Here is a 12,070-nt window from a genome sequence, read left to right on the forward strand (position 1 = left end):
CTACTATAAATAGAAAGAAATTAATTGGCCAACTGATATATATATAAAAAATTAGCCGGGCATGGTGGCGCATGCCTGTAGTCCCAGCTACTCGGGAGGCTGAGGCAGAAGGATCACTCGAGCCCAGGAGTTTGAGGTTGCTGTGAGCTAGGCTGACGCCACGGCACTCACTCTAGCCTGGACAACAAAGCGAGACTCTGTCTCAAAAAAAAAAAAAAAAAAAAAAAGACCCTGTCTTATTTTCGGGGAGACACGGTAGCCCTGCCTCAGTTTCCTCGTCTGTTAACGGAGCAGGACCTGGAACAGGGACGGGTGCGGTCACCCTTGGCCAGTGCCACAGGCCCGTTTCGGGCCGCAGGGGCGAGGCACCGCGCGCGGGAGGGGCGGGCGCCGAGGGGCAACGGAGGACGGCAGGCGGGCCCGAGGGCTGCTTTATTTCACCAGCACGACGCAGTCTCTCTTGGCGCCCTGGGAGGGGCGGCAGAACCTGAGCATCAGCCCCGCCAGGGCCAGCAGGGTGCCCGCGAGCAGCGCCAGCTTCAGGCCGGTGAGGACGGAGCCCGCCTTCCACCACAGGATCTCGGGGGCCACCTGCGGCCGCGCCCCGCTCCCGTCCCTCTGGGCCTCCAGAGCCTCCGGGCTGGACTTGGGGTTGAACTGGGCCATGAACTCCTGCTGCACGAAGCACCGGTAGATGGCCGCCCGGAAGACCTGCAGCTGCCGGCCGCCCGTGGAGGGGTCCAGGAAGGTGTTGAGGGCCTCGCCCGAGAGCTGGCTCTGCCACGTCAGGAGGGTGTCGTCGGCTTCCCAGGTGACGGGCCTGCGAGGGGGACAAGGTCAGCGAGCTGGCGGCCCGGGCAAGCGCCTCCAGCGCTCCGGGAGGGTGAGGATGGCGGCGGCCCCAGAGGGCCATCCGCAGGAACGGGGAGCACACCCCTTCATCTTAACGTGCGCCCCCTCTCTGTCCCCGTCCCCTCCCCCCCGCTCGCCCTCCGCAGCCACACTGGCCTCCCAGATGCCCCCCCCACCGGCGGACGCAGCCCCAGCCCTGCCAGTCCTTCTGCCTGGAAGGCTCTTCCTCGCCTGCCCCAGTGGCCCCCTCCCCTCCCGGTCCTGGCCAAAGGCTCCTTCCGAAAGCAGCCTTCCCCGCCCACCCCCCATCCACAACTGCGTCCCCCCACCCCCACCCCGGCACCCCTCCCTGCGCTTATCACGGCCCCAAATGCTGTCTGTTTTGCGCATCTTAAACCACCCCATAGCCTCGCTCCACAAGGGCAGGGATCTTTGTCCACTTCGTTCCCCGCTGTTTCCCAGGGCCCCACGTCAGTGCCCGGCATACAAACGAGCAGGGAAGGTGTGTTCGGTGCATCGATGAACCGGGCACCCGGCACGCCCAGCAGAGCAGCCAGGACGCCCAACGGAGCCAGGGCAACGCGCAGCGGCGGCGGCCCCCACCTGCGCGCAGACCGGGGAACTGGGTGCCGGGCGCTGTGACCAGCACTTGGCCGGCTGTCAGCCTCCCTAAACGCCACAGTGACCCCATGAGGCCCCCCCCCGTGCCTGTGGAGCTGGATGGAGCCCCCCTGAAATTCATGCGCTTCCCAGAACCTCAGAACGTAACCTTCTTTGGAAATTGGGTCATTGCAGATGTAATTAATTAAGATGAGGTCAGGCTGGAGTAGGGTGGGCCCTAAATCCAATGTGACGGGTGTGCTCTCAGGAGGAGGACAGACGCAGAGAGAGGCACGGACAACAGGAAGAGCGCCAGGTGGTGACAGAGGCAGATGTCGGGGGTGAGGCAGCTACAAGCCAAGGGGGACCACGGACCTCCGGCTGCCGCCCGCAGCTGGGGAAAGGCCAGGATTCTGCCCAGCACCTCGGAGGGTCCGTAGCCCCCCTACCAGCTTCTCCGCTTCAGCCTCCCAGCCCCTGGAATGAATGGTTGGGAGAAAATACATTTCTGTTGTTTTAAGCCAAAGTTGGTGGTACTTCACTATAGCAGCCTCATGAAACTGATTCACCCCCATTCTACAGGTGGGGAAGCCGAGGCCCAGGCAGAAGCCACGAGGCCAACGCCACACATCGGGGAGGGCAAGGGGACCCCAGTGGCCAAGTATGTGGGAATTTAGGGTACGCGCTGCCACTTCCCGCCACAGATCGGGGGAGAGGGCTGGGCCACTCGGAGCTGCCATTTCCCTGTGAAATGGACCGTTGGGAGCTGCTGGGGGAGGGGGAGGGGCGGGAGAAGACGGCACACCTTCCCCATCCTCACAGCTGGGGGTGGTTGTACTGCTTGTTATAGCACTTGTTTCTTATTATGGGGGGCGGGGAGGTGGGTTGGGGAAGAGGAGGGGGAGGGGCGGTTTCCCAGGAGGTCCAGGAAGGAAGACAAGAGCCCCTGAGGGGCACCATCCTCTCCTCCGGGGTCCCGCCAACCCTCCCAATAAGTCGGGGACCTCTCGGAGCTGCCCCCTGTCGTGGCTGACCCCAAGCCGCAGTCTCATCACGCTGCCTGGGCTTCCCCCACCCCAGCTGGCTCCACGCTGGGCCGCCTCCCCCTGGCCCCTGGGCAGGAATGGGGGCGGGGCCTGAAACGGTCTTGACCCCCCCTCGGAGCCTGCTGGGCTGACCCCCTTGGGACCCCCCTCTGCGCGCAGATGTGTCCCCCCGAGGCCCCGTCACCTGTAGATGGATCCTAAGGGGCAGGAGAGCCACACAAACTCGGACTCCTCGTTGAGCTGGAAGCTGTCAAAGGTGATGTACCCCACCCCCATGGATGGCCTATGCTGGCACTGGACGTGGCAGGACTCCACCTGCAGCTCAGGCCGCATGCGATTGGACCACAGGTCCACCTCCCCCAGGTAGAGCCAGCAGGGCGTGGGCTCCTCCAGGGGCTCCTGCACGTAGCAGTAGCCCAGGCGCTTGCGCTCGCCCGGCTCCCCGCAGCGGTTGCAGTCCTGCCAGGGCTCCCAGAGGGTGAAGATGAGCTCCTTGCTGTTCAGGTGCACAGACCCGTTCTCCAGGGGCTGCTGCCCCAGGTCCCTGTGTGTTACGTGCAGCACGGTGGCGTCCTGGAAGTCCACGTCGTACCGCGCCACTCGGCTGCCGTTCTTGTCCAGGCAGCTGTAGACGCCCGTCTGGGAGGGCGACGGTTCTCGGATGACCAGGCTGCCCTCGGGCAGGGTCTCTACGTTGGAAAGGTGGGTGATGTTGAAGGGCGGCAGGTCACCGGCGTGCGCGAAGAGGTAATGCCAGTGCGCCCCCGGGGAGTTGCAGTGCAGCAGGACGTCATTGCCCGAGAGCAGGGCCCGCTGGCACTGCTTGCCTCTGGGGCAGCTGACCGAGACGTAGACCCCCAGCGCCGGGACGGCGAAGCCGAGCAGCAGCAACAGGGGGCTCAGCATGGTGGACTGGGACAGTGGCCGTGGCCGGCACCGCCTGGACATTGTGAGGCCGCCCCCATGAGCTCCGGCCTCAGCCCTGGTCAGTGCATGAGCTGCAGCCCGCACGGGCCTGTGAGGTCACTGTCCCCTTTTGTGACAAGCCGACAACACACGACTCAATTTCTACTTCACTGGGACAGGAGGAGACCAGGTATGTCTGGTCAGGGCTGTCTCTACCACCTGCCTCCCCCAGCTTTCCCCAGGGGTGAGTCTACACTGCCGGGCATGGTCCAAGAGCATTGAAGTGTCGCCTGTGAACATTCAATGCATTTTTCCCGAACGCCTGCTGGGCTCCGGGCACGCTTGTCAGCACCGGGAAAGGGCAGCGGACAAGCCCTCTCTGGTGACTGTTCTGACGTCCACACCTCTCCTCCCACACAATCCCCAGCCACGCGGCCTCCCTGCTGTCCCGTCCCTGAGTGTGTCAGGCCAGCAGAGGGGCTCCTGCCTCAGGACTTTTGCACGTGCCGGCCCCTGGCTCTTCCCCCAGATATCCGCGTGACTCCATTCTTCCTAAACAAATAAATATTTTTTCTCAGCTGCCCCTTTTCCTATCCCTTTTCTAAATCCCTTCTCAGTCCTGATATTAAAAATAGTTACTGTGCTGGCTTGACCAGCTGTCATTCGGTCATTTCACAGACGTACAGCGGACGCCTGCTGTGTGCCAGCCGTGCCTCTGACCATGGCAGGGAGCAGGTCAGACGAAGCCCTCGCCTTCCGAGAGCCTGTCGTCTAGCGGAAGAGAAACGCAGGAAACAAATCTGTGACACAGGCCGGGCGCTGTGGCTCACGCCTGTAATCCTAGCTCTTGGGAGGCCGAGGCGGGCGGATTGCTCAAGGTCAGGAGTTCAAAACCAGCCTGAGCAAGAGCGAGACCCCGTCTCTACTATAAATAGAAAGAAATTAATTGGCCAACTGATATATATATAAAAAAATTAGCCGGGCATGGTGGCGCATGCCTGTAGTCCCAGCTACTCGGGAGGCTGAGGCAGGAGGATCACTCAAGCCCAGGAGTTTGAGGTTGCTGTGAGCTAGGCTGACGCCACGGCACTCACTCTAGCCTGGACAACAAAGCGAGACTCTGTCTCAAAAAAAAAAAAAAAAAAAAAAATCTGTGACACGTGATGACAGGTACAGTTGGTTCTCATCACTTGCGGCAGTTACGTTCTACGAAGTTGCTAAGAACGCTGAATTCGCAAACACTGAGCAATTGCTCCTAGGGGAAGTACAGGGTTAGGTTCCTATAAGCTTCCGGTCATAACGTATTTGTCAGCCGATCAATACATAACCTTGTTTTATGTGTATTTTTGTTAAAGGCACTTTTTTTAGCGTGTACTGTTGATTCATTAGCAGTGAACTCACGGCCACAGCACCGTAACTCATGCCCGGACAACGCTTACCTAACACGCGTGTCTGCCCCGTTGGGCGCAACACAGCCTCCTTGCCTGTAGGGGCACTAGCGTGTCGCCTTATTCTACCCGAGCTGGGAACAGGCTCCCTCTCGCGTGACTCAGATTTCTCACCGTTCCCACCACGTGTCTGCAAATGCCTATGAAAGCGCCCTGGGTATTGATTTTGGAGTTACAAATAAATTCTAGTGAGTAGGCAAATCTGCAAATTCGGAATCCACAGATAATGGAATGAAGATCACCTGTAATAACAATTACTCGGGGACAACAGGGCGGGGGGGGATGGGGGTAGAAAGCGAAAGGGTGGTGTGTGGGTGTGAGCTATTTTAGGGAGGACGAGCTATTTCAGGTACACCAGGCTTACACACACCTGGATGGAGTGACAGGAAGAGCCATGTGGGCATCTGAAGGAAGCAGGTTCCCGGGAGACGTCCAAACCCTGACGTGCCTGCCTGGTTGGTGTCTTTAAGGGGAGTGGTGGCCAGAGTGGCTGAAGAAGACTGAACAAGGGCCATAGCAGACAGGCCAGGGGTTCATCTAAGTCAGGCGTCCTCAAACTACGGCCCGCGGGCCACAGGCGGCCCACCCGGTGTTTTTGCCACCGCTGCCTGTCCTGCTTAGCAGCCGACTGGTCCCGGGCCCACAGTGCGCATGTGTGGGATGTGCACTGCACTCTCCAACGGCCCTCCAACCTTCTGAGGGACAGTGAACTGGCCCCTGTTTAAAAACTTTGAGGACCCCTGGTCTAAGTCTTTGCTAAGATATGTGTCTGGCCCATGGCTCAGGGCTTCCTGTATTTGGCACAAGACGATGCTTAGACTTCTCTGCAACTGTGGCTTGCATGGTGTCTTGCTGCTGCCCCGCCCTGCAAAACCATCTGGAGTTTTTGTCGGCTTCCTGGGACCCTGTGAAGTCCCTCCATCTGACATCCATGCCCCTATCCCTTCCTCTCCATTTCCCTCCTTCGCTCTGTCTCTATCTTTCTCTCCTGAGCCTACAGACTCTTTTTCTAGACAGGTAACAGGGGCTATGGGACAGTAGGAGAAAATCCACTCCCAACTTTCATTTTACGTAGGTGAGAAGTCACAAACTGGGTGGATCCAGCCTGAAGAAATGTTTTGATTGGCCGCTCTGGAGTGTTTTTGGAATATTTAAATCAGTGACCAACATGTAAAATCCAAGAGATTTCATATGAGACTCTAGATTCCCTGCTTTTCTTTAGACAGTGTGGGTGAGACTTCTGCTTACTGCTACAATTAAGTAGCTGAATCAGACCAACCCTGTAGCTAATAACAACTGTAGACTTTAAGATAACCACGATTAATATGTCTAAGGGATGACAAGATGAGGAATTTGAATCTATAGAGAAGAAAAATCAAACGGAATTCTAGAATTAAACAATATAACTTGTGAAATTAGAAATGTACTAGAAGGGGTAATAAACTATTAGACACAACAGAAGAAAGGGTTAGTAAAACAAAAGATGGGTCAGTAGAAAAATATCTATACTTAAACATGCCAGGACAAAAGATAAGAAAACACCAAAGTGTGTAAGAATCATATGAGACATTGTGAAATGTTACAACGTTCATGTAAGTGGAGACTCAGAAGAAAAGGAGAGGTAGAACCCAGAAATATTTGAAGAGATACTGACTTAAAACTTCCCAAAACTGATGACAGACATCAAGTCACAAATTCAAGGCCTCTGAACCCCACACAGTATAAACATAAAGAAAATCACATCTAGGCAGGTTATCAAAACAAACAAACAATCAAACACTGCTGAAAACCAAAGAGGAAATTTTTAAAATAGCCTGATAAGAAAAGGACAATTTTTCAAAGCAAAATTTCAAAGCAACAAACATTAAGATTTTCAACTGAATTTTAAACAGAAATAATGGAAGTGAAAAAATAGTGAAATGACATCATCAAAGCATTAAAAGAAGATAACTGCCATTGCAGACTTCTATACCATAGTTAAAATATCCCTTAAAGATGGAGGGGAAAAAAATGTAGGATTTTTCAGATGAAAACTAAGAGAATTCACTGCAGCAGAGTACACTAAAAGTAAATTCTCCAGGTAGCAGGAAAATGATGCCCAGTGGAAGCAAAGTAATGCAGAAATGAAGAGCACCAGAAGAGTAGATATGTGGGTAAAACTAAATTAACACTGAGGGTTTTTAAAATTAATCTCTTGTGGAGTTCAAAATACATGTAAAATAAAAATATTTGACTTCAAAAGTGCAATAGATAGAAATGCAATAAATGGAGCTAAATGGTTGTGAAATCTTTGCATTGGCTGGGAAATGTTACAAGTACAAATTTATATTATATTCTAATGAGTTAAGAATTAATGTTGAAATCTCTAGAGTAAATATTAAAAGGGTAATAAAAAGGATGTATATGTAATGAGCTAAAAAAGGGGGAAATGAACTCATAATACTTTATGAATCCAAAAGCCAGAAAATAGAAAAAGAACCAAAGAATATATGAACAAGTAGAAAGCAAATAGCAAGATAGTATATTTAAACCCAACTATATCTGTAATTACATTAAATTTAAATGAACTAAATATTCCAATTAAAAGACAAAGATTTTCATTCTTAATACCAAAACAAATATCTGAATATATAGTACTTAAAGGAGATTTATTTTAAATAAAGCAATACAGAAAAGTTGCAAGTAAAAACAGGGGAAAACATCATGCAAACACTAACCCACAGGAAACTTGTATAGTAGCTATACCAGTAACAGAAAAAGAAGACATGAGGGTCAAAAGTAATAGAGATTACAAGAGGCATTTTATAAAATGGCGAATTCAATAGGAAGATGTACAATCCTAAGTTTCTATGAACTAAAAACATACAAAGCAAAACCTGATATTTCTAAATGTTAAAATATACAAATCCACAAAGTTGGAGATCTGCATCTCTCAGTAATTGATAGACCATGCAAATACAAACTTAGTAGAGATATAGAAGATTTGAACCATATTATAAATAAATTTGCCCTAATTTATATATATGAAACAGTGTACTCAAAAACAGCAGAACATACATACTTTTTACATTTACATGAAACATTTGTCAAGGCTGACTATATTCTAGGCCATAAAGCAAGTCTCAATAAATGTTAATGGGATTGAATCATACTTTTTAGTCAGTGGAATTAAGCTAGACATAAATAACAAAAAGATAAGAAGAATTTTTCCAGATATTCAAAAATGATGCAATGAAATGTCTAAAAAAAACCAATGAGTTAAAAGAGAAATCACAACTGCAAGCAGAAAGTATTTTTTAACTGACTGAAGATGAAAATATAACTTATTAAAACTTATGGGATGCAAATAGTTTGTGCTTAGGTGAAATTTATTGCCTAAATACATACTTGCGGGGAAAAAAAAGGATGAAAATGAGATATCTAAGCAAGCATTTCAAGAAGTTATAAAAAGAACAGCAAATTAAGCTTAAAGAATATAGAAAAAGGAAATAAGAAATACCAGAAATCAATGAAACAGGAAAAAAGTACAATAAAGAAAATCAACAGATCAAAATTTGATTCTTTGGAAAGATAATGAGATTAATTAAGCCCTAGCCTGAATGATCGAGAAAAAAGGGAGAAAGCCTAAATAACATCAGTAATGAAAAAAGAGACATTGCTGTATGTAACTCCTACAGGCATAAAAAGATGATAAGAGGATATTACAAATAACTTTTAGCCAAAACTTCTCAAAATTTAGATGAAATGGACAAATTCATGGAAAAACTCAATAATGACACAAGAAAAAAACTGAATTGTGGCCAGGCGTGGTGGCTCACGCCTGTAATCCTAGCACTCTGGGAAGCCAAGGCAGGCGGATTGCTCAAGGTTGGGAGTTCGAAACCAGCCTGAGTGAGACCCGGTCTCTACTAAAAATAGAAAAAAATTAATTAACCAACTAAAAATATATATACAAAAAAAAAATTAGCCGGGCATGGTGGCGCATGCCTGTAGTTCCTGCTACTCGGGAGGCTGAGGCAGGAGGATTGCTTGAGCCCAGGAGATTGAGGTTGCTGTGAGCTAGGCTGATGCCACGGCACTCACTCTAGCCTGGGCAACAGAGCGAGACTCTGTCTCAAAAATAAATAAATAAATAAACAAAAAAAACCCTGAATTGTTCTATATTTACTATTAAAGAAATTGAATCTGTACTTTAAAACATATGCACAAAACCCCTCTTGAGCCTAGAAAGATTTAGCAGAGAGTTCTTTCAAACATTTCTCAACAATTAAGAAATGACATCAATCTTACAAAACATTTCCAAAAATAGAAAAAGATGGAACACATCTGAACTTCTATGGGGCCAGAATCACCTTGATACCAAAACCTTCTAAGTACATTATAACACAGAAAAACCTCAGGTCAATATCTTTTATGGACACAGACACAATAACCTAAAGAAAATATTAGCAAATTGATCCCAATGATTGGAAAACAAAAACAAAAGAATAAACATGACCAAATTTCGTTTATCCCAGGAAGGCAAGTATAGATTTATATTTGAATATCAGTCTATGTAATTCACCACATTTAAAAAACGAGAGAAAAACCATATAGTTATCCTAGTAGATGCAGAAAAAGCATTTGATGAGCTTCAACGCTCATTCATAGCTCATAGCTCTTGGAAAATCAGGAACAAAAGGGAATTTTCTTAACTTGAGAAAGTATTTCTATTAAAGACCTAGAGCAAAATTATACTTAATAGTGAGATATTGAGAGTAACACAAGCAGGCCTGCCATCAACTTCTCTTTTCAGCATTTCACTGTAGGTAAGTGAATCTAGCAAAATAATTAGATACAAGGTCAAATATAATTTACATAGCAGCAACAAAGAACTAAAACATGAAATTTAGAAGATGCAATTTATGATAGCATGAAAAAAATCAAATACCTAGGAATAAATGTAATAAAAGATATGTAAGACCTCCACATTAGTAACTATACGTTATTGAGAGAAATTAAAGAAAGACTGAATCATGAAAGAATTTATCACCTTCATGGATTGGAAGACTAAATATTGTAATATATTGATTCTCCCCAAATTTATCTTTAGATTCAACAAAGTCTTGATTTAAAAAAAAAAATGATTCCAAAATTTTTACACAAAGGGCCAGGCATAACCAAGACAATCTTGAAAAACAAAGTTAGAAAATATTTACTACTATATAAAATATTTACTACTATATATTACGACTTATTAAAAACGTATAATAATTAAGATACTGTAGCATTGGTGCAAGGATGGATAGATAAATTGTATCCATCAGGATCCAATCAGGAGACAGAAACCACATGAGTGGTGTCTTGGTCTCTAGATTTTACATTTGGTCTCCCCCTAAATATCAGGACCCAGTGCAGAAAAGAACTAGGTCTTCCTTAGTCATCAATTTAATCTTGACATTATCTGCCCAGGGCTCAGCTCAGAGGCAGCACCAGGCAATTCTTGCGGAATGAGCTAGCCAGCGAAGACACCCCTTCCTGCATAGACTGGGAGAGAGAGCCTGATTTCCTGTTGGAAAGTAAACCCCTAGGCCGGGCGCGGTGGCTCACACCTGTAATCCTAGCACTCTGGGAGGCCGAGGCGGGCGAATTGCTGGAGGTCAGGAGTTCAAAACCAGCCTGAGCAAGAGTGAGACCCTGTCTCTACTATAAAATATAGAAAGAAATTAATTGGCCAACTAATATATATAGAAAAAAAGTTAGCCGGGCATGGTGGCGCATGCCTATAGTCCCAGCTACTCGGGAGGCTGAGACACGAGGATTGCTTGAGCCCAGGAGTCTGAGGTTGCTGTGAGCTAGGCTGACGCCACGGCACTCACTCTAGCCTGGGCAACAAAGCGAGACAATGTCTGAAAAAATAATAATAATAAAAAAAAAAGAAAGAAAGAAAGTAAACCGTTAGCCCAGGGGGTGTGGGGTGTGTGGGGGGGGGGACAGGAAACAAAGCCTGGGTCAGGGCGAAAGGCAGGGCTACCGCTCTGGTCCTGTCACCTGTAGATGGAGGCCAAAGGGCAGGTGAGCCACATGCTGTTGGTCAACTTGCCCGGCTGGTAGATGTCGAAGACGAAGTAGGGCTGGTTGACTTCCTTGCCGCGGTCACAGGGCACGTGGCAGGCTTCCACCTGCAGCTCAGGCCGCATGCGGCTGTACGGCCTGTTGGTCTCCCTCAGGTAGAGCCAGCAGGGCATGGGCTTCTCCAGCGGCTCCTGCACGTAGCAGTAGCCCAGGCGCTTGCGCTCCCCGGGCTCGCCGCAGCGGTTGCAGTCCTGCCAGGGCTCCCAGTGGGTGAAGATGACTATCTGGCCGCCCAGGTGCAGCGTCTCATTCCCCAGGGTCTTTTGGTGCAGCCCCTTGTGCGTAATATGCAGGTCGCTGGCGTCCTGGAAGTCGAGCTCGTAGCCCACCAAGAGGGTGGCGTCGTTGCTCTGGCAGTGATAGAAGCCCGTCTGGGAGGGCTGGGGGTTGGTCAGTTGGAGGCTGCCACCAGGCAGCCGCCTTGCGTTAGGCATCGAGCTGAGCAGGGAAGGGTCCTCCCCCCAAATGGAAGAGAAGTACCAGAGTGCCTTGGGATGGTCGCATTTCAAGACGACATCGTTGCCCGTGAGCAGGGCCCTCAGGCATACGCTCTTGTAGGCACAGCTGATTAGTATGTGGGCCCCCACGGTGGGGAGAGAAAGGCTAACCAGCCACAGGGTGGCCAGCATGGTGGACCGGGAGGGCAGAAGGAGTCCAGGAACCCCCCGGAGCATTGTGAAGTCACCTACAGAACTCGAGGATCAGCCCTCGGCGGTGGAATGAAGGCTGTTCCACGTCGCTTCCGGGCTACCGTTCAGTTCATGCCATCAGACGGTGTGTCCCGGGTGGTAGGGCCGAAAACGCAAGTGTCCACAGGAGCTGGGCACAAAATGAGTAAACTGAAGTCACAACTTATTGGACTTAGAAGGCCAATACTCCACATACTCCATAGACAAGGATGACTTCGAGACCATCAGAAAGAAGGAGAGACACGCAGAAATCACCCGTGTCTACTGTTTCCAGAATCCAGTGGGGAAACATTACAAGGGCCTCCTGTCTTGTGGACAAGGGAGGATTCCTTAATTAGCACCAGCTCGGCTCTTTGGTGGGGGGCGGGGGGGCAGGGCTTCCCGAACCATTGCTGCTGTGGCTCACGGCCCCACT

At 49.5% G+C, this 12,070-nt stretch overlaps 1 protein-coding gene across 2 annotated transcripts; it reads right to left on the bottom strand.

Moving 5' to 3' along the window:
* Positions 1–406: 406 nt before the first annotated feature.
* On the bottom strand, positions 407–11,644 carry FAM187B (family with sequence similarity 187 member B). Of its 2 annotated transcripts, none has more exons than XM_012775057.3 (2): positions 10,883–11,644; positions 407–820 (listed from the first exon to the last, which is right to left on the bottom strand). In XM_012775057.3, exons 1-2 carry the CDS (start codon positions 11,638–11,640, stop codon positions 433–435), a joined length of 1,146 nt encoding a protein of 381 aa, XP_012630511.3. In that variant the 5' UTR covers positions 11,641–11,644; the 3' UTR covers positions 407–432. The 2 variants fall into 2 exon arrangements, with proteins under 2 accessions (XP_012630511.3, XP_012630510.2); XM_012775056.3 differs by lacking the exon at positions 10,883–11,644 and adding an exon at positions 2,683–3,511.
* Positions 11,645–12,070: the final 426 nt, after the last annotated feature.

This window comes from Microcebus murinus, chromosome 16, assembly GCF_040939455.1.
Source record: "Microcebus murinus isolate Inina chromosome 16, M.murinus_Inina_mat1.0, whole genome shotgun sequence".
Lineage (NCBI taxonomy): Eukaryota > Metazoa > Chordata > Mammalia > Primates > Cheirogaleidae > Microcebus > Microcebus murinus.